This window comes from Tachysurus fulvidraco, chromosome 24 (genome assembly GCF_022655615.1).
Source record: "Tachysurus fulvidraco isolate hzauxx_2018 chromosome 24, HZAU_PFXX_2.0, whole genome shotgun sequence".
In the NCBI taxonomy this organism is placed as follows: domain Eukaryota; kingdom Metazoa; phylum Chordata; class Actinopteri; order Siluriformes; family Bagridae; genus Tachysurus; species Tachysurus fulvidraco.
The window spans coordinates 7,879,638-7,903,043 of NC_062541.1; the positions used below are offsets into that span (position 1 = coordinate 7,879,638).

General features: G+C 37.4%; 1 protein-coding gene and 1 pseudogene across 8 annotated transcripts; both read left to right on the forward strand.

Moving 5' to 3' along the window:
• The first annotated feature begins 61 nt into the window (after positions 1–61).
• LOC113661525 lies at positions 62–14,721 on the forward strand. 8 transcript variants are annotated; one of them, XM_027175809.2, is made up of 25 exons: positions 62–368; positions 1,406–1,556; positions 2,230–2,339; positions 2,500–2,662; positions 4,906–5,015; positions 5,108–5,264; positions 5,584–5,696; positions 5,780–5,939; positions 9,006–9,124; positions 9,229–9,385; positions 9,556–9,668; positions 9,751–9,910; positions 10,234–10,343; positions 10,429–10,585; positions 10,935–11,047; positions 11,130–11,289; positions 11,419–11,537; positions 11,643–11,799; positions 12,182–12,294; positions 12,377–12,536; positions 12,860–12,969; positions 13,060–13,216; positions 13,563–13,675; positions 13,759–13,918; positions 14,112–14,721. In XM_027175809.2, exons 3-25 carry the CDS (start codon positions 2,318–2,320, stop codon positions 14,224–14,226), a joined length of 3,018 nt encoding a protein of 1,005 aa, XP_027031610.2. In that variant the 5' UTR covers positions 62–368; positions 1,406–1,556; positions 2,230–2,317; the 3' UTR covers positions 14,227–14,721. The 8 variants fall into 8 exon arrangements, with proteins under 8 accessions (XP_027031610.2, XP_027031611.2, XP_027031608.2 ...); XM_027175810.2 differs by having other exon boundaries at positions 2,230–2,327; XM_027175807.2 differs by lacking the exon at positions 62–368 and adding an exon at positions 999–1,158.
• A 7,038-nt stretch (positions 14,722–21,759) lies between these two features.
• LOC113661528 overlaps positions 21,760–23,406 on the forward strand; it is an 11,682-nt pseudogene continuing 10,035 nt past the window's right edge.

A 23,406-nucleotide genomic window follows, 5' to 3' on the forward strand; every position in this document is an offset into this window, starting at 1 on the left:
AAACCTGAAAGCTATTTCATTTTAAAGAAAGTGGTTTTGAATAACCAGTGATGATGAGGAAGATTTTGTTTTTAATTATCTGTATGGTGAGGGAAAAATCTTAATTAACTTAATCTCACACTAAAATATTAAAGAAATTTTAATTTTGCCTTTTTACCATTAGTATTTTATTTTATTTTTTTGACAACAAATTCACAGCACTCTGCATCTAGTACATATGTGCAATCCTTTAAAGAAGACTTTATTATTATTGGCACACACACATTACAGTACAGTGGAATTCGTCACATATCCCAGCTGAGGAGGTTGGAGTCAGCGCACAGGGGCAGCTTTGGAGCAGAGATTAAGGACCTTTTAGGACCCAACAGGTAGGTTATGGCTTGAACCTCATCCTTCCAATAAAAAACCCAGAGCCTTAACTACTTGAGCCATTACTGCCATCATAACTGCCCTTTATTCTTGTGCTGTTCTTGAAGAGACTGAAATCCTCTCTAGTGGATGTTTTACCTCACTTGTTTGCAGAGGGGTTTATGAAAGAGGACTGGGTTTGCCATGTTGAAGGTTATGACAGCAAATAATACATGATATAACTAGAAGAACAAAGTTGTTCATTAATAAAAAGGCAGAATATCTTTAAATGTAAATGTAAATCAACTGCCACTTGTATTCATGCTGTTAATAATGAATTATTTGGTCATTAAAGAACTAAAGCAAAGAAATGAAGGAAATTGAACCAGAAATTAGTTTAGCTTCCTGGATGAGTAAATTCTTGGGCTTTTTAGGGCTTCGTTTTAAGCATCTCACTTTTTATAGCAAAAACCAGTAAGCTCTGTTTTTAAGTCCAGATCCATGTCCATGCCAACACAGAATAGGAAATGTGCTCTGGGAATCCTTTTGAACTTCGATATTGGTTTAATGATGAGTCTGCAGCGCATTGACCTCTTTATCTAGTCTTTATCTAGTGAGTGGTGTGTTTATTTTAATGTAAGCCATTGAACTTTACTTTATCGTTGTAAGTTTCAAACCTGTGATTCCAAACACCATATTAACTGTGGCTCATCATGTGTAAAGCAGATGCAGTGAATTTTTTTTCAGGGAGAATGAGAGTATACACATTGATAGTGTTCTGCTGTGTTTTTTCAGATTCCTTCAGTAAAGGTAGTGTTATAGTTATCGATTAAAAAAATAGAAATAGTAATATATATATATATATATATATATATATATATATATATATATATATATATATATATAAGTGAATTATTTTATATATTGCACTGTAATGCTATTGCTTTGTGAGTGGTTGGATTGAACTGTGTGACAACTTATTTGACATTATAACTACTGAATCATTAGAAATTACAAATAGATGTGCAAATATTCTGCATTGTTTTACTTTCTACAGTCCAGGAGCTGAAGGTGGACGTGGACTTTCCTGGAGATGATATTCTGCAGATTTACTCCCCAGATGTCCAGCACTGTCAGCTGGCCTGCACACAACACCCTTCCTGCTTGTTCTTCACGTTTTTACGCTCTGATTGGGACAAAGACAACAGGTTAGATTATTTAGTATTATATACTGGAGTCACTCTAAACCAGAATTTTTAGAGATATATTTTCTAATGAGCTTGTGACACTATTTGAAAACATGAAACAATATGGATATTCCTAAGTGAGTCGTAATTTCAAACATGCTTAAATGTAAAAATATTTTTTTAAATAAAACATATGGAAATTTTGCATTATAAATAAATAATTTGGCACCTGTTTTACATTTGAAAAATTATTTTACAAGTTTAGTAAATAATATCATTTGAAAGTCTGACACAACGAAATAATTAAAAGTTTATCACAAATAATATCATTATTATTCTCTTTGATCTCTTTGTATTGTGCATTCCACGATGGCTTAATACATAAGATTAACAGACAAATGCATTAAAGTGCAGTGTAAAGTGTTTATTTATTTATTTAAATAATACTATCATATATCTTCCTAATTAGTCTGATGATCCTGAGATGTCTTGAGATTAATTCTGTCTGTATATTTAACATGTAATATAACAGTGAATCTTTGACTTTAATATTGAAGATATTGTCAGAAGGGAGTCATTTTAGGATGATGTGATCAACCTGGCAATGGTTTTCCTGTATGGCACTAATGTGAAATTGAAATTCATTCAGACATTGCAGTAATTGAACACCCACTATCACTGCTTACTTTTAAAGGGCCTTTTACTGCTACCTGAAGCACACAGCCACTGGATCCCCGTCTCAGGTTGCAAAGCTGAAGGGTGTGACCTCAGGCTTCAAGCTCATGCACCAGGGTAACAAAACAAGTAAATGCAACATTTTTTTAGTTTGTCATTGAAACACCTGGTGCACCATCACAAGACCCCAAGCTTACTTTATTCTTATAGATGTTTTGTATTAGTGCTTTTATGAGATGTTAAATGTGCCTATACTATAAAGAATTTAAAAACTGTTTTATCTCCACAGATAACTGTTTGCCATTGACATATCAGGACGTAGATTTCACAGGATCAGTCTATGTCCAGTTGAACTTAAATACTTCTGATGAGTGCCAGCAGAAATGCACCAGAGATCCAGACTGCAAATTTTTTTCATTCACAACAACGACCTTCCCACATGCAGAAAACAGGTAAGAAACATTGTTTTAACATTACTAGACCATATTAATATATACATACCCGTGTGTGTGTGTGTGTGTGTGTGTGTGTGTGTGTGTGTGTGTGTGTGTGTGTGTGTGTGTGTGTGTGTGTGCGTGTGCGTAAATATACACTAAAATCAAAAGTGGTCTAAGGAAGGAAGAGTGGTGAACTGTCTACAGGGTCTTGGGCGGCCAAGGCTCATTGATGCACGTGGGGGGTAATGGCTGGCCCATGTGGTCTTATCTGACAAACGAGCTACTGTAACTCAAATTGTTGAAGAAGTTAATGTTGGTTTTGATGAGTTCCTCAGATCTCAAGCCAATCGAGCATCTTTGGAATGTGCTCAACAAACAAGTCAGATCAAGCCCCACCTTGCAACGTACAGAATTTAATGAATCTGCTGCTAACATCTTGGTGCTGGATATCTCAACACACCTTCAGGGGTCTAAACAGGACCAACACCAATATGATCAGTGTAGATTAGGGGTGGCAGTGGCACGGTACATGAAAAAACACCCGAACCGTTCGGTTTGCTTGTCTCGGTTCGGTTCGTGTGTGCATCGCACGGTTTGACGAATGCGCAATGTAGCCCCGTGCTCAGTTTCGCCTCAGACAGTTTCGCACGAACATACATATAGACAGTAAAAGTTGAGTAAGGAGTGCTGCAGAAATGGCAAGTGGAGGAGATAATGAAGGCTGCCCGGAGTTGGCGGATGCGCCCGTGACGTTCAAATCCGGTGTATGGGAACATTTTGGATTTCATGTTACTTACGATGACAACGGAAATAAAACAGTAGAACTGCGACTGTGTGCAAGCATTGTGCAAAATGCATTCAATATGCTAATGGCAACACTTCTAATATGACAGTTCATTTGAGAAGACATCACGCCAATGTGTCTATAAGCACAAACAGGAGAGAGCCGGTTAGGAAACAACATTTTATAGCAATTTTGATAGCCAGCATTTTTTGTTTTTAATATTTAAATATATTCAGTGGCCCTTTAATCTCTAGTTTCCAAATACTGCACTTTAATTTCAAGTGAAAGAAATGTATCCTCACTCTCAGGGAATAGAAGCATTGTTTATACTGTTTTTGTGTTAAGATGTTAAACTTATGCTTGACTTTATGATTATGGTCTTTGCTATTTTTATAGCCTCATTATATTATGTTATTACATTATATTATATATTTATGTTTAAAATATTTTTTACTTGTTTAAAAGACAGAGCTTGTAAGAGTTCCTCTCTTTTTCTTTAATTTTTTTTGTAAGAGCTACACTGAAGTTGGCAGTTTTATAAATGCAAGTTTGCCAAATAAATGAAAAGCATGTCATCATCAATGTCTTCTCTCTTGCTGTATCAAAATCTCACCTAGCTTTTACTCAGAGATGGTCCCAATAATGTGCTTAAAGTCAAGTCAAATTCAGTTAGTGCATGATTACATTACAAAAATGTTAATACTGTATCCTAAATTGTGTATAATTAAGCTCATAAGCTATATATCAAATGCTGAAGGAAATTTCTGGAGTGTTGAAGATTAAAAGAAAAAATAACCACAAGAACCGTACAGAACCGAAAACCGTGACCCTAAAACCGTGACACGAACCGAACTGGGGGTTTTGTGAACCCTGCCACCCCTAGTGTAGATAGATATAGAATTCAGTAGAATTTTTTGTTACAGCAACTAGTCAAATACTGGCATTTTATTTAGCTTTAATATAGCTTGATTGATAGTGGCCTGAGATAGTAATTTATTTTTCCTAATAATAAGAAAGAAAACAATATTGACACACTCAAAGTATGATAATTACTGTTCAAAACATCTAAACCTGTTTCAACTTGTGACAGGAATTCTGTCTCTTTCAAGTATGAAATAGACAGAATTCCTGTCACAAGTTGACACTTTAATAGTAATATATACGCAAAAAAATGTCTAATAAATACATTTGGGGTAAAATCTACAAAACAACAAAAACTACATCCAAACAGGCAAATTTGTCCTCATCAATTTATGCAATTTAAAATATTTAATTAAAGCAAAAATTAACAACTGATTTTTTTTTCTAGAGACAAAGACTCTGAGGGTGATTTTATTTTTATAAATTATCTGAGGATTTAAGGGAGTGGTGGACTCCCTTAGCTCCTGATAAATGCACTTAACTGAACACTGATATGACCCATTGTTTGTATCCTAGTGCATTTTACTAATTAAAGTTGGTTTTCTCTGTGCAGGAAAAAGTGCTTCCTCAAATTCCACTCGACTTTTTCCACACCATCAGTACTCATAAAAACACCGGGTCTTGTGTCAGGGTTTTCAGATTCATTGTATAAGACTAAAGAAAGTAAGCAAATTTTCTTATGATATATTTGTTGGTAAAAAATTCTAAAAATGTTATTATTAATTTCATTTTAATTAACATACATCTTATTATAGAATGTAAGGAGGAGATCTTTGCTAACATACACTACAGAGGAAATGACTTTGAGAACATCCCGGCTGTCTCACCTCAACACTGTCAGTTTTTGTGTAGCGCACATCCCCGCTGCACACATTTCACCTACACAACTTCCAAATATTCTACAAAGCCTGAGTAAGTGCTAGAAAAAAGAGTCTATTAAACATGTCTTGGGTAAAAATAAAAACAACCAAGTAAAAATACATAGTTGCTGTAAAATGTTCATCTTATAACAGTTTAGAGAAGTAATAATCATTACTTTTTACAATTTAACATGACATTATTCTAATTTCCTGTTTGCTGTAAATTTGGACATGACCAGTTTTATCTAAATAAGATACTTTAACTTAAATTATAACTATTCAGTATTTTTTCCATCCTTGGTGTCTTCAAACAAACAACCTGAACTGAAATGACTATTGAATGAATATTTAAAACTGATTTTTCCCCACAGAATCAACATGCATTGTTTCCTAAAGCATACAGACAGTGTAAGACAGCTAGAGCCAGTAAAAGAAGAAGAACTTTTTTCTGGATTTCCAACACGAAATTGCACGCCCTCAAATGGTTAGATTTTTTTTCTACTTTCTATTCTGTGCATGAAAAGATGTTACAGTTTAATCCAATTAATTCTCAATGTTCTTCCAAAGTTTGGGTAACAGCACGCTATGAAGGCCTGCACTTCTTTGGACATGATTACCGTGACTTTAAAACAAATACATCTGAGATCTGTCGAGAAACGTGCACAAACGATCCAGACTGCCATTTTTACACTTATGTCCTACCTTCTTACCGTGATAAAGGCATCAGGTAAATATATAATATAATCTGTATCGTAGCACTATAAAATAAGCTCAGTTGAAAACATTAACTTCATAATTATTATATTATTATATATTCTTTATTTAAATGTGAATATGACTCAGTTTGGGTTAAAGTTGGTTATCCCCACAGAACACTGCTACACCAGCTGCTTTATCCTCTGCCTATGCTTTCTCTTACTCACCACGAGAAACAGGCAGGGGTGGTGGTACAGGTTTATTGTTGTCAAAGAAATGGTGCTTTACACCTCTCCTCTTCTCTCATTTAACCATCTCTTCTTTTGAATTCCATGCCATTTCAGTTACCACTCTAAATAAACCTTGTTATCATTGTTGTCTACCGCCCTCCTGGTCCCCTAGGAGACTTCCTGGAAGAAATGGACTCACTTGGTGCTTTCCCTTCCGATACCCCCCCCCCCCCCCCGACAGTGCTTGGTGACTTCAACCTCCCCTCTGACAAGCTACATTCTTCTTCCCTCCTGTCTCTTCTCGACTCATTCACCCTCACACTCAACAGCTACATCCCCACACACAAAGGAGGCAATGTCCTGGACCTGGTTTTCACCCGTCCTTCTCCAGCTACAGACGTGACTGCTACCCCACTACACATTTCTGATCATCACCTGGTATCCTTCACCATCACTCTACCTATCCTACCTAAAACTACCTCTCACCCCCTCACTCTTACCCGCCGCAACCTTCACTCTGTCTCCCCTTCATTTGTAGCTACTGGCACTCTTTCTTCCCTTCCTGATCCTGAGTCTTTTTCCTCACTACCCTTGGACTCAGCCACAGATACTTTCCTCTCATTTATTTCCTCAACTATGGACTTCCTCTGCCCTATGTTCACTAAACCTAAGAAAACTTCTTGTTCTGCTCCTTGGCTTTCAGATGTGCTGCGCAACAATCGAAGAGAGCTAAGATCATCAAAGAGAAAGTGGAAGAAATCACAACTTGATGCAGATCTTGATTTTTACAGAACACTTCTTGTCAAGTTCTCCTCAGATGTGACTTCTGCCAAGACTTCCTTCTACAAGGAAAAGCTTGAAGCTTCCTCACATGACCCTAGGAAATTCCACAACATCATCTCTTCTCTGCTCAATCCCCCGGCTCCACCTTCTTCATCCTCACTGACTGCAGAAGACTTTGCTTCTTTCTACTAGGAGAAGATTGAGGAAATCTGCCGGACCTTCACTTCAGCCCCGACTGCACTCACATCTCAGAGTATGGACACCTTCGTTGTCACATTTCTCAACTGTGGCAGCAGAAGAGATTTTACAACTCATCAAGTCCTGCAATCCTACCACCTGCCCATTGTTTCCACTCCCTTCCACTATGCTCCAGACCATCTCGCAAGACCTTTTGCCCTTCATTTCCACTATCGTCAATAGATCCATAGCATCTGGTCAGGTACCAACTACTTTAAAGAGAACAAGGGTTATTCCCATCCTAAAGAAACCTGCTCTGGATCCTTCAGACATCAGTAACTACAGACTGGTATCACTTCTCTCATTTCTTTAAAAAATTCTTGAACGCATTGTCTATAATCAACTGTCTATCTATCTCTCACAGAACAACCTCCAAGACCCCAACCAGTCTGGCTTTAAAGCAGCTCATTCCACAGAGACAGCCCTTTTGGATGTCTCTGAGAAGCTACATGCTGCTAGATCAGCCAAACTGTCATCAGTCCTTATCCTCCTTGACCTTTCAGCAGCGTTTGATACGGTCAACCACAAGACTCTCTTATCCACCCTCAAGAGTCTTGGGATTTGCGGATCAGCTTGGGAATGGTTTGCTTGCTACCTGGAAGGTCGCTCATATCAGGTAACATGGAGGGGAGTGACATCTGCTCCACGCAGACTCTCCACTGGCATCCCACAGGGCTCAGTACATGGTCTTCTTCTTTTCTCCCTGTATACTCACTCTCTTGGTGGTTATTTCCTCACATGGGTTCTCTTACCATGCTATGCTGATGATACACAACTTATCTTCTCTTTCCCACCCTCAGATGCCACAGCTTCTGACCGGATCTCAGCATGTCTGGCAGAAATTTCATCATGGATGACTGCTCATCAGTTAAAGCTCAATCCTAGCAAAACTGAACTGCTGTTCATCCCAGGTGATTCATCCCCAGGTCCTGATCTTGCTATATCCTTGCACAATGATCTGATCTCCCCTTCAGCACAGCTCGCAACCTTGGGGTAACCATGGACAATCAACTGTCCTTTTCCTCTCATGTTGCTAATGTGACTCGCTCATGTCGGTTTCTTCTCTACAACATTAGAAGGATTCGGCCATTTTTGTCCACACAGACTGCTCAGGTACTTGTTCAGTATCTTGTCATTTCTAGACTGGATTACTGCAATGCACTGCTGGCATGTCTACCTATGAATGCAATCCGTCCTCTGCAAATGATCCAAAATGCAGTTGCCCGGCTTGTTTTCAACCTGCCAAAGTTCTCGCATACCACCCCGCTGCTGCAATCCCTCCACTGGCTTCCGGTAGCTGCATGCATCAGATTCAAAACACTGATGCTGGCCTACAAAGCCAAAAATGTACCAGCTCCCTCTCACCTCAAAGCCTTCATCACTCCTCGCACTGCACCCCGCAACCTCCGATCTACCAGCACTGCTCAGCTGGTTCCACCATCTCTCAGGGTAAGAGGCAAGTATACTACAAGACTCGTCTCTGTTCTGGCACCAAGGTGGTGGAATGAACTTCCCCTAGAGGTCCGGACAGCTGAGTCACTGGCTATTTTCAAACGGCGGTTGAAGACCTACTTATTCAGGAAACACTTCAACTAGCACTTCTTTCCTTATCTTTTGCATTTTAAAAAAATAATAAATAAAAAAAATAAATAAAAAAATACAATCTTTGAAACTTTTTCATTGTAACTTTGAACAAATGTTTTAAACTCATGGTATCTTAAGTATGTAACCTAGTGAGCCAGCATTAATGTATTCTATGTTAGAGATTTAAGCACTTATGTACGTCACTCTGGATAAGGGCGTCTGCCAAATGCTGTAAATGTAAATGTAAATGTATCTCTGTGCAGGAAAAAGTGCTTCCTCAAATACCGCTGGAGTGTTTCAACACCATCAGTACTCATAAAAACCCCGGGTCTTGTGTCTGGGTTTTCAGATTCATTGTATAAATCTAAGGGATTAAAGAAAGGTAAACAATTATTCTCATGTTATATGTTGGCATAGAATTCGATAAAGGTTATAATTAATGTTATCATTGTAATGTTTTTTTTTGTTCTTTTAATCTCATCATAGAATGTAAGGAGGAGATCTTTGCTAACATACACTACAGAGGAAATGACATTGAGAACATCCCGGCTGTCTCACCTCAACACTGTCAGTTTTTGTGTGGCGCACATCCCCGCTGCACACATTTCACCTACACAACTTCCAAATATTCTACAAAGCCTGAGTAAGTGCTAGAAAAATGAGTCTAATAAACATGTCTTGGGTAAAACAAAAACAACGTATTTTTTCCATCCATGGTGTCTTCACTCTGAGAAACAGACTGAACTGGATGACAAGCACATGAAAGTCAATGTTCAAATGACCTGAATATTTAAAACTCATTTTTTCCCACAGGATCAACATGCATTGTTTCCTAAAGCATACAGACAGTGTAAGTCAGCTAGAGCCAGTAAAAGAGGAAGAACTTTTTTCAGGATTTCCAACAAGAAATTGCACGCCCTCAAATGGTTAGATTTTGTTTCTACTTTCTATTCTGTGCATGAAAGATGTTACAGTTTAATGCAATTAATTCTTAATGTTCTTTCAAAGTTTGGGTAACAGAACGCTTTGAAGGCCTTGACTTCTTTGGACATGATTACCGTGATTTTAAAACAAATACATCTGAGATCTGTCGAGAAACGTGCACAAACGATCCAGACTGCCATTTTTACACTTATGTCCTACCTTCTCACCATGATGAGAATATCAGGTAAATATATAATATAATATGTATTGTAATGCAGTAAAATAAGATCAGTTGAAAACAATAACTTGATAAAGAGACAAGTTATAAACACAAGATAACATTAAAAACTTTAAGAACAATGAGATTTTTATCTATTTGTTAGTGAATATCACACATAAAATTTTGCTATAAGCTCAAGGTTGGAATAACAAGTAACTAGACCATGCCACTTCACACTTTGTGCTTATTTAATATTAAGCTTCATAATGTGTAGATCTTTAACATACACACTCCATTTAAATGTTAATATGACTCAGTGTGGATTAAAGTTGGTGATGTCTGTGCAGGAAAAAGTGCTTTCTCAAATACCGCTGGACTTTTTCAACACCATCAGTACTCATAAAAACACCGGGTCTTGTGTCAGGGTTTTCAGATTCATTGTATAGGACTAAAGAAAGTAAGCAAATTTTCTTATGTGTTGGTATAAAATTCTAAAAATTTTATTATTAATTTCATTTTAATGAACATACATCTTATTATAGAATGTAAGGAGGAGATCTTTGCTAACATACACTACAGAGGAAATGACTTTGAGAACATCCCGGCTGTCTCACCTCAACACTGTCAGTTTTTGTGTAGCGCACATCCCCGCTGCACACATTTCACCTACACAACTTCCAGATATTCTACAGAGCCTGAGTAAGTGATAGAAAAATGAGTCTAATAAACATGTCTTTGGCAAAAATAAAAACAACTGATTAAAAATGCATAGTTGCTGTGAAATGTTCATCTTATAACAGTTTAGAGAAGTAATAATCATTACTTTTTACATTTTAACATGACATTATTCTAATTTCCTCAGTTTACTGTAAATTTGGATACAACCACTTTTATCTAAATAAGATACTTTAACTTAAATTATAATTTCTCAGTATTTTTTCCATCCTTGGTGTCTTCACTCTGAGAAACAGATTGAACTGGATGACAAGAGCATGAACGTCAATGTTCAAATGACATGAATATTTTAAAACTGATTTTTTTCCCACAGGATCAACATGCATTGTTTCCTAAAGCATACAGACAGTGTAAGCCAGCTAGAGCCAGTAAAAGAAGAAGAACTTTTTTCTGGATTTCCAACACAAAATTGCACTCCCTCTAATGGTTCTTTTTTTTTCTACTTTCTATTCTGTGAATAAAAAAATGTTACAGTTTAATCCAATTAATTTTCAATGTTCTTCCAAAGTTTGGGTAACAGAACGCTATGAAGGCCTGCACTTCTTTGGACATGATTACCGTGACTTTAAAACAAATACATCTGAGATCTGTCGAGAAACGTGCACAAACGATCCAGACTGCCATTTTTACACTTATGTCCTACCTTCTTACCGTGATACAGGTGTCAGGTAAATGTATCCTAACACTATAAAATAAGCTCAGTTGAAAAGATTAACTTCATAATTATATTATTATATATTCTTTATTTAAATGTGAATATGACTCAGTTTGGGTTAAATTTGGTGATCTCTGTGCAGGAAAAAGTGCTTCCTCAAATACCGCTGGAGTGTTTCAGCACCATCAGTACTCATAAAAACACCGGGTCTTGTGTCAGGGTTTTCAGATTCATTGTATAAATCTAAGGGATTAAAAGAAGGTAAACACTTATTCTCATGTTATATGTTGGTATAGAATTCAATAAAGGTTATAATTAATGTTATCATAATTTTTTGTTGTTCTTCTTCTTTCAATCTCATCATAGAATGTAAGGAGGAGATCTTTGCTAACATACACTACAGAGGAAATGACATTGAGAACATCCCGGCTGTCTCACCTCAACACTGTCAGTTTTTGTGTGGCGCACATCCCCGCTGCACACATTTCACCTATACAACTTCCAAATATTCTACAAAGCCTGAGTAAGTGCTAGAAAAAAGAGTCTAACAAGGATGTCTTGGGTAAAACAAAAACAACTGATTCAAAAGTGATAGTTGCTTTAAAATAATATTCATCTTATAACAGTTTAGAGAAGATATCATCGTTACTTTTCATATTATAACCTGACATTATCTTAATTTTCTCAGTATACTTTACTTTATTTTACTTTGCACTTGAATAATTTCTTTGGATATGACCACTTTTATCTAAGTAAGATTTTGTACTTTAACTTAAATTATAATTTCTCAGTATTTTTTCCAGCCCTGGTGTCTTCACTCTGAGAAACAGAGTGAACTGGATGATAAGCACATGAAAGTCAATGTTCAAATGACCAGAATATTTAAAACTGATTTTTCCCCACAGGATCAACATGCATTGTTTCCTAAAGCATACAGACAGTGTAAGCCAGCTAGAGCCAGTAAAAGAAGAAGAACTTTTTTCTGGATTTCCAACACGAAATTGCGCTTCCTCAAATGGTTAAATTTTTTTTCTACTTTCTATTCTGTGCATGAAAGATGTTACAGTTTAATCCACTTTATTCTCATTGTTCTTCCAAAGTTTGGGCAACAGAACGCTATGAAGGCCTTGACTTCTTTGGACATGATTACCGTGATTTTAAAACAAATATATCTGAGATCTGTCGAGAAACGTGCACAAACGATCCAGACTGCCATTTTTACACTTATGTCCTACCTTCTTACCATGATGAGAATATCTGGTAAATATATAATATAATCTGTATTGTAATGCAGTAAAATAAGATCAGTTGAAAACAATAACTTGATAAAGAGACAAGTTATAAACACAAGATAACATTAAAAACTTTAAGAACAATGAGATTTTTATCTATTTGTTAGTGAATATCACACATGAAATTTTGCTATAAGCTCAAGGTTGGAATAACAAGTAACTAGACCATGCCACTTCACACTTTGTGCTTATTTAATATTAAGCTTCATAATGTGTAGATCTTTAACATACACACTCCATTTAAATGTTAATATGACTCAGTGTGGATTAAAGTTGGTGATGTCTGTGCAGGAAAAAGTGCTTTCTCAAATACCGCTGGACTTTTTCAACACCATCAGTACTCATAAAAACACCGGGTCTTGTGTCAGGGTTTTCAGATTCATTGTATAGGACTAAAGAAAGTAAGCAAATTTTCTCATGATATGTGTTGGTATAAAATACTAAAAATTTTATTATTAATTTCATTTTAATTAACATACAGCTTATTATAGAATGTAACGAGGAGATCTTTGCTAACATACACTACAGAGGAAATGACTTTGAGAACATCCCGGCTGTCTCACCTCAACACTGTCAGTTTTTGTGTAGCGCACATCCCCGCTGCACACATTTCACCTACACAACTTCCAAATATTCTACAAAGCCTGAGTAAGTGCTAGAAAAAAGAGTCTAATAAACATGTCTTTGGTAAAAATAAAAACAACTGATTAAAAATGCATAGTTGCTGTGAAATGTTCATCTTATAACAGTTTAGAGAAGTAATAATCATTACTTTTTACATTTTAACATGACATTATTCTAATTTCCTCAGTTTACTGTAAATTTGGATACAACCACTTTTATCTAAATAAGATACTTTAACTTAAATTATAATTTCTCAGTATTTTTTCCATCCTTGGTGTCTTCACTCTGAGAAACGGACTGAACTGGATGACAAGAGCATGAATATCAATGTTCAAATGACCAGAATATTTAAAACTGATTTTTCCCACAGGATCAACATGCATTGTTTCCTAAAGCATACAGACAGTGTAAGCCAGCTAGAGCCAGTAAAAGAAGAAGAACTTTTTTCTGGATTTCCAACACGAAAATGCACTCCCACAAATGGTTAGATTTTTTTTCTACTTTCTATTATGTGCATGAAAAGATGCTACAGTTTAATCCACTTTATTCTCATTGTTCTTCCAAAGTTTGGGCAACAGAACGCTATGAAGGCCTTGACTTCTTTGGACATGATTACCGTGATTTTAAAACAAATACATCTGAGATCTGTCGAGAAACGTGCACAAACGATCCAGACTGCCATTTTTACACTTATGTCCTACCTTCTCACCATGATGAGAATATCAGGTAAATACAATCTCTATCATAGTGTAGTAAAATAAGATGTCAAAAAACATTACTTAATAAGCAGAAAAAATAACTCATAATTTATTTGATTGAAAAAAATTATAATTATTAAAATTTAATAACAATGACTTACTCAACTATTTATGAGTGTGTGTTTTTACATGCATTAAAGTCCTTGTTTGTGTTATTTTAGGCATATATGTTATTTGAAGCAAGTCATGACTCTACCCAGACCTGAAAAGGTGGTGTACAGTTATGGTGTGACATCTGGCTTCTCTCTGAGGGACTGTAAATCTAGTGGGAATTAATCTACTGCCCACTTTCCTATGTTCCTTTAAGTGTTATAAAAACAGTAATAGTCTTGAGCCTAGGCCAGAAAGATACAATGACATGAAATATAGGTCTATTGATTTTGATGATTGTTTGTTGAAAGCTACAGTATGGTAATCTGTGACTGTTTGTATCTACTCAATACAGAGTAGAAACAGTAGTGTTCCGTTACTGGTGATGTATCTACTGGTAAATGTACTGTCTCTAACCAGCAGCTATGATGTGAATGTGCAAATATGGTTCAAAACATCACTAGATTTGTCACTTTCCTATTTTTTAAAATAACCACTAATTTGAGGAGCAATTCATTTGAATCACATAATTGCCAACAGTGTTCATGCTAGAACACATAAGTCTGTGGTCTCTTTGGTTTAAATAATCTCAAAATAAGCCAAAAGAGCTTGTTTTACCTGATGTGTAAGATAAGAGAAATTAAAATAAAAATGAAAATAAAAATCTGTATGTAATAAGTGCACTGAGTATATAGCGTATTAGTGTGAACTGCTATGATCAAAAAAGCTTTTTGAATCCTATGGCATCCTGCATTTAGTGAGGAATATAAAACTTACATTCAGTCTGACCAATTTAAAAAAAGCTGATTATCTTTTAATGCTTAAAAGTACATAAATAAATATTTTAAAGTTTTTGGACAATCTTTTAGATGTTTTAGTATTATTTAATGTACACTTGAATATCCTTAAAATTCTAAATTAATATTGTGTGTTGACTCAGGGCTATGAGAGGTTGAACACAGGCAAGGTAGGGTGGTGTGCTATCAACAAAGAGTAATTTATTTCCAGAACAGCAGCAAAAGCAGACCCAATGGGCATAAACTTAATGCCAGTGATAATGATAAAACATATAAAGAGTTCTAAAGTGTTCACTCAAAAGTGGCGGGAGCAACACTCAACATTAATGTCATCAAAATGGCATTGGCAGTCTTCTAGGTGGTGTGGGTCCCAGGAGACGTGCAGCATGCAGCGAGATCAGGTGGTCTTCTTGGTCTACCTCAGCAGTTACCATGGGCAAATCTGGGTCGGAGAACAGAGAACAGACCTTCTGCAACCTTAGGCCCTTTACCTCTCTAAATGCACTGCTCCACACGCAGTGTGTATTCTGGCCGTGGGTGAAGAGCTTTGATTGCCCGCTGAATTCTTGGCTGAAAAGTCCACCTCGTATTGCCGCCAGGTGCTCTCCAGCTATCCAAAACAAATGTGGTGCTGAAGTGCCACTGTCCTTTCAGCACCACTGCAATAGTAGAGGGAGGTGTTTAAAGGTGGCGGTGCATGCTCCGCCATCACAGTTTCCCCCCAGCTCTGAAGTTACTGCCACTGGTTGAAGAGCGAAAAGGGTGTGTCATTTCAACAGTCCATCTGCGTTCCCAGGCTGTGTGCCTCCTTTGTGATGGACCTGAAATGAGAAGTCCTGCAATGCAAGGAAAAACTGAGCCACTCTGGCATTAGTGTCTTTGGCGTTTGACATTCATGGAGGGGTGTAGTCGGTCACCAAGGTGAAGTGAAAACCAGTTAAATAATACCTGAGCTCCTTGATGGCCCATTTGATCATAAGGGCTTTTCATTCCACAGCCACAAAACTGAGTTTGGCAGAGCTCAAAGCTCTGACATGTCCATATGGACCAGGAAAGGGAGGCTGATGTCCGGGTTTTCGGAGGAACGGGCTGCTGGTGAGGGCTTTTTTCAGTAGCTGGAATGCCTACTCAGTGGCCTCTGTCCATCGCACCCAGTCCAGTTGTCCTTTTCTCATAAGGTCTGAGAGGGGAGAAGCTACAGAAGAGAAGTTACGATAATATCCATTCAACACTCCAAAAAGGTTTCTTCTGGAAAAACTGTTTCTTCGTCAGGCATTGGGGTACAACTTCACCTTCTTTTTCTGGGGCATGAGCAGGCCCTGGCCAATTTGGAACCCCAGGTACTGTGCCTCTGTCAGCCCCAGATGACATTTCTTCAGGTTCACAGTCAACCCAGCCTTTCAGAGTGCTCCAAGGACCAGAACATGCTGAAGGTTGTTTTCTCCTTACCAACTGGGGCAAGAGAAACTTTGAAAGTTGAAAGTAAGAGTAGCCTTTAGTTATGTCAGGGGTGGAGATAAACCAGGCTCTGCCTAGCCTTTCCACTAGGTTGTCCACCCTGGGGAGAGGGTAGCCATCGAAGACCGATACCAGGTTGAGCCTCTGGAAATTGTTGCATATGTGCAGGCTTCCATCAGGCATTGGGACAACCACAATCTGGCTATACCAGGGGTTGACGTATTCCTTGATGATGCCTTGCCCTAGTATTCGGCCTTCTTACACTTCTGTGGCCTTGCATCAGGCTTTGGGGACTCTTTATGGCCACTTTAAAACCACTGGGGGGGGGGGGGGCGTGATCTTGTGCTGGACGAGAAGGGTTAGGATAGGGACGAGGAGAATAAACTGGTCCACCAACTCCGTCAAATCCTGCCACTTGTACAGAGTGAGATTGGCCCCCTCTCTGTGGAGGCACATGCAAACACAGATTCATGCAGCTAATGGCAGAAGCTCTTTGGGGATGTTGCGGGTCATGGCCTTCTGACTTGGCACCACCTCAGGGTATTGAGTGATGTCGTCCATGATCACCAAAATGTACTCGTGACCCCAGGCTGACTTCAGGAGCAGCTTGATGAGGTCCATGCCAATGCATTCGAAGGGCATGCCAATAACAGGCATGGGGATCAGTGGCACGGGCACAGGTTCTTTGGGGCTCAGACCTACACATCCATACCTGGCCAGATGAAGCGGTCCCGGAGCTTCAGGCCCAGTGTTTTGTGACCCAGAGGTGCATGAGTAGTGCGATTTACTTTTGAAAACCACCAATAATTCGAGTTGACCTTGTACCTATGTTCTTTGATAAAGGAGCCCTTGATGTAGCGGGCAGGTCTTGATCTGGGTCGACCCATTAGACTTTGATTTCCAGCAGCTGGCCACAACAGTGGCGGAGACAGTCATCCTCCTTCTGCTCTTGGGCAAAACTGCCCTCCCTGGGAATCTGGTGATACACAGCTGAGGCAGGGTTATTATAATTGAAAAGTGTCTGACCTTCAGAAGGTGTAGGGGCATCCCTTCCTTCTTGAGCCATATATACTTCCTGGGGGCAAGGAGTGAGGGTCTGGGGCCGCTGCTTTTGTTTTGGTGCTGGTGGATTGGGTGGGAACCCAGGCCAATACTGACCTAAGAGCAGGGGAACAGGCAGATCAGCAATCAAACCTATTAATAATGGCCACTCACCCTCCATGCTTCAGGTATGCACTTGTGTGGCAGAGCGCCATGTACGCACAGCCTATATGGTCCCTGCTGACTTTACTTTGGGCCCCTGGACCGAAGGCTGAGCCAGGGTGATCATGCTGCCATCTGCCGTTTATCTCCACTGGCACTGTAGGGCAGTTAGGAGTAGGCGAGGCTTGTAGGGTGCAACCCACTAGACAAGGCTTTGGAGCCTTGGGTGGCAATGGCAGTCCAGAGCATGGGCTCGTCGACAAGAGGGTCCTCAGTGGGGCCTCTCTCCTGGGTACTTCTCTTTCCCTGAGCCATGAAGTTAAGGAGACAGAAGGATAAATAGTGGCTCACTGTTGGGGGTTCTCCCATGCTTACCTAAACCTATTTTTAGGGTAGCCAGGGCACCTTGGAGGTTCTCTACCATCTATCTGGGGGTGGGATGGCTGAGCCTAACTGCTTTGCATTCTTCTGAGGGGAGAGCACATAGAATTCTATCCATGAAGAGTAAGTCCACTTCTTGGGTTGTAGCCAGCGTTGCGCTGTGCAGAGGAGGGCATCCATTTGGGACTTATGTTGTGCTGTGGACTGTCAGGTCTAGGTGAGTGACAGGAGAAAAGATTTGCTGCCATGTGGATCCATGCTTCAGCCCTCAAAAGCACAAAGTCTCACTACAGTTAAAAACAAACACACATGCACAAACATATGCCATATTCAGTATGTACAAATGTTCCTTTTGAAATACAACCTCTACAAGAAACCATAGTCTAAAAATTGTCTTGCGTAACTGACAAAAAAAAAACCTTAAAATAGAAGACGTTCCCATGGTCATATATTGCAATGGCAGACCATTCACTGTCTGACCAGTCACACAGATAATTGCATGTGGGGACAAAAACGCACTAAACAGTGATGCTGAAGTTGCAGTGGAGCAGTATTCCCTTCCGCACCAAAGCAACCAGCAGTCCAGCGACTAAAACATTACCTCTACTGCATGCACCTTGTACTGTACACACACCAGTGAGGCAGCTTTCTGCAAATATACACAAAGATTCACAAGGATTTGTTAAACACAAAGATTTAGTACCATGGGAAGAAAGTACCTGAGTAGGTTTGGGGACTGTAAGGCATATTTACTGTATAATTTGCTTCAATATTACTTGACTTTCAGACTTACAGATATTGTGCTAATGAAAATCTTACTCGACTATGTACTGATATTTCACTGATAGATCACTGCATCACACTATCTATCTTCTGAGCTGTGCTAGGGGTGAGAAAAATGGGAAGCTAACACTGTGTTTACATGTTTGATTACACTATAACTGTTTCTGATAACATTTTCTTTCTCTGATTATATTTTTTCTGATTATATTTTATATTTTATATTATATTTTATTAGATTTTCCTGATCTACTTTGATATATTTTTTAATTTATGCTTGATAAATATATATAATTTATATAGTTATGCACATATTGTATTCACCTGTGCCTTATATTTATTCCTTTGTTCTTTTCATTACTATTGGCTTTTGTTACTATTTTTTAGGACAGTCATACAATGCATTGCACTACATGTCATACTGGGTATGTGACAAAAAATATATATAATTTGAAATAAATTTGAAATTAGATAGACAGCGACAGACATGTTGAATCAAAGGTAAAAATTATATAAATTTAAGTATATGGACTATTTTTACTAACAGAAAGTGAGCTATGGAAGAAAAACTATTTATATTTCCCTTGCTGTAACTTTGATCCTGGCTTTATAGTACGTGTGTTAGTTCCAATGCTATCTTCAAATAAATAAATCAAATAAGTTATGTGTTGTTACGTGTTCAGATATCATTCTAAGAATCTCTGAAACTGATTATTACACAGTTTAGTAACTTCTGTTTGCCAGTCAGTGGGTGTACTGTATTTTATTAGCACATTTTGATTTGTTGCTTCTGTAGCAAAACAAACTTGGGAAGCTCACTTACACAAACTTACACAAAAAAGAAAGTTGTTTTGTGTAACCAGTGATGATAAAGGAAGATTATGTTTTTGAATTACCTGTATGGTAAAAAAAATGTTAATGGTTAATTAGTTTAATCTTGCACTAAATATTAAAAAACATTTAATTAATTAAAAGAAAATCCCTTAGGCACCTTATTAGCATCTGCATCTAGTACATATATCCTTTAAAGAAACCTTTATTATTATTGGCACACACACATTACAGCACAGTGGAATTCTTCACATATCTCAGCTGAGGAGTTTGGAGTCAGAGTGCAGGGGCAGCTACAGTATGGCACAGAGAGAGTTAAGGACCTTGTTCAATTGCCTGACAGGTAGGCTAGGGCTTTAACCACATCCTTCCAATAAACAACCCAGAGCTTTATCTACTTGTGCCATTACTGCAATCATAACTTCCCTTTTTTCTTGTGCTGTTCTTGAAGAGTCTGAAGTCCTCTCTAGTGGATGTTTTACCTCACTTGTTTGCAATGGGGTTTATGAAAGAGGACTGGGTTTTCCATGTTGAAGGTTATGACAGCAAATAATATATAATGATATAACTAGAAGAATAAAGTTGATCATTAACCCGGATATTTTCCTCGGGTCAATCTGACCCAGCTGGAAAGTTTAATGTGTCATAACTTGGGTTTTCTTTCACATATATGCCTGAAATTTACTAGGATTGTTCCAAATTATGAACTTTGCAAGTAAAATTAATTTTGTATATTTTCATTGAACTATGTGTTCAGACTAGTAAATACTACGCCTTTTGGATCCTCCCGGGTCATTTTGACCCAGCCATATTTAGTGGGGAATTGGTTACACTTTTGCCCTTTTCATATATTCAATAATATTTCAAATATTTAACATTTTCTATATGCATTTGTCCAGGTGGGGGCAAAATCTGATCTAACAACAAGCTTCACACACACACAGACACACACACAGACACACACACAGACACACACACACACACACACACACACACACACACACACACACACACACACACACACACACACACACACACACACACGCACGTTCATATTTCTAGGAGTTCAAAAATAAAATACATGTGTTTTGCAAATCATATTTGTTTCCTCTCTCTTATTTATACATTTAGTTGCATCAGTAAGCTTTGGCCTGGAGACATGATGAGTAATGTTTGACATTTGTCAGTCAGTGGTTATCCAAAATAATATTTAATAATTTCTGCTTATTTTACTCAAAAACATGGCATAATTTCATAAGGATTATGTTTCATAAATTATGTTATATAAAAAACATAAGGAGTGTAAAAGAAGTATTATTCACATGAAGATATGGCATGTTTTTGAGTGTGCGTGTGTGTGTGTGTGTGTGTGTGTGTGTGTGTGTGTGTGTGTTTGTGTGTGTTTGTGTGTGTGTAGGCTGGTGTTGGTTGATCAGATGACATCAGGTGGGCAAAATAGATATTACAAGTATAAAATAGATATTACACACAGAATGGTGATAATTGTAGAATTTTTTTATTTATAAGCATTCAAGTCAATTTGGCCTGTAAAAAAACAGGTTTTATTATTTGCTGACATTAAAAATGGTCAAAATGGTTTCAAAACAATCTCCTGCCTTTGACATATACCAACCTGTAATTGGGCATCAACTTTTGTGCCTCTATAGTGAAAATAAAACGAGAAAAAAAATGAGTCATTTTTGTATATAAATAAGGTTGATTATACCAAATAATAAATTTTTGCAAAATATATGTTAATATGTTGGAAACAAGTTAGACTAAAAAGGTAAAAAAAAAAAAGGCTATCATATATAGTTCATTTTTTATAAGCAGTCAAAACAGACAAGGTCAAGTAGACCCAACGCTCCTAATTTGCATAGTAGGAAAATATAAGGGTTAATAAAAAGGCAGAATAGCTTTAAAATGTAAATCATCTGCCACTTGTATTCATGCTGTTAATAATGAATTATTTGGTCATTGAAGAACTAAAGCAAAGTAGTGAAGGAAATTAAACCAGAAGTTTAAAATTAGTTTAAAATTAGAGTAATTTCATGGTACTTCATGGAGTCCATGCTTGAACTTTTCAAAAGATTTTTAGGGCTTTATTTTCTTTTCCAATTTCAGGATCTCACTTTTTATAGCAAAACCCTTATTTACTGTTGCCAGTAAGGTCTGTTTTAAGTCCAGATCCATGTCCATGCCAAAACTTTTTGAACTTCCTTTCGAACTTTGGCTTAACGATGAGACTGAAGTGCATTGACCTCTTTTTCCAGTTAGTGAGTGGCGTGTTTATTTTAATGTTAGCCAATGAACCTTCCTTAATCTTTGAAATTTAAAATCCAAAAACCATATTAATTGTGGCTCATTGTGTGTAAAGCAGTGAATGTTTTTCAGGGAGAATGAGAGTATACGTGGTGATAGTGCTTTCCTGTGTTTTTTCAGATTCATTCAGTAAAGGTAGTATTTTATATAATATTATATTTGTATTTGTATATATAAATATATATATATTTAGAGCACTAAATAGTGTGCAATATAAAAAAAACTATATTTATTATTATATATATATATAAAATAAATATAGTTTTTGTATATTGCACACTATTTAGTGCTCTAATGCTATAGCTTGTGAGTGGCTGGATTGAATTGTGTGTACAAATATTCTGCATTGTTTTACTGTTATACTTTCTACAGCCCAGGACCTGAAGGTGGACGTGGACTTTCCTGGAGATGATATTCTGCAGATTTACTCCCCAGATGTCCAGCACTGTCAGCTGTCCTGCACACAACACCCTTCCTGCTTGTTCTTCACGTTTTTACGCTCTGATTGGGACAAAGACAACAGGTTATTTAATTTTGTTTGCCAGACTCACTCTGAACATGGACCATAGTAATGTAAAGTGTTTTTGTAAATATTTTATATAAATAATAGTATAATATAAAGAAATTATTTCTTGATTTAAAGATTTCTTTATTTAATAGCGTTTATTCATGGTCTAGTCTCATGATCTCTCTAGACTGAGATAGATGTCTTGAGATGAATTCTGTCTGTATTTCTTCTTATTCTTTCGGCTTTTCCCTTCAGCAGTCGCCACAGCAAATCATCTCTCTCCACCTAGCACCCACTAGCTTCAAATCCTCATTAATTACATCCATATACTGTACCTCCTCTTTGGCCTTCCTCTTTGCCTCCTGCCTGGCAGCTTCATGTTCAACATTCTCCTACTAAAATACTTACTCTCCCTCCTTTGAACATGTATTTATCCTGTAATATTTAAGTAAATCTCTTATCGTTGACTTTATTGTTGACGTTGGCAGAAGGGAATCATTTCAGCATGACTAACTGTGAGCAAGCCGACACTGGTTTTCCTGTATGGCACAATTGTGAAGTCTAAATTCATTAAGACATTGCAGTAATTGAACACGCACTAACACTGCTTACTTTTAAAGGGCATTTTACTGCTACCTGAAGCAGACAGCCACTGGATCCCCGTCTAAGGTTGCAAAGCTGAAGGGTGTGACCTCAGGCTTCAAACTCATGCACCAGGGTAACAAAACCACTCATCGTTTGTAAAGCAGAAGCAGTGAATGTTTATATATATATATATATATATATATATATATATATATATATATATATATATATATATATATATATATATATATATATACACACACACAAACACACACACACACACACACACACACACACGCACACACAGACACACACCCACAGTGGGTACGGAAAGTATTCAGACCACTTTAAATTTTTCACTCTTTGTTTCATTGCAGCCATTTGCTGAAATCAATAAAGTTAATTTTATTTCTCATTAATTTACACTCAGCACCCCATATTGACAGAAAAAAACAGACATGTAGAATTTTTTGCAAATTTATTAAAAAAGAAAAACTGAGA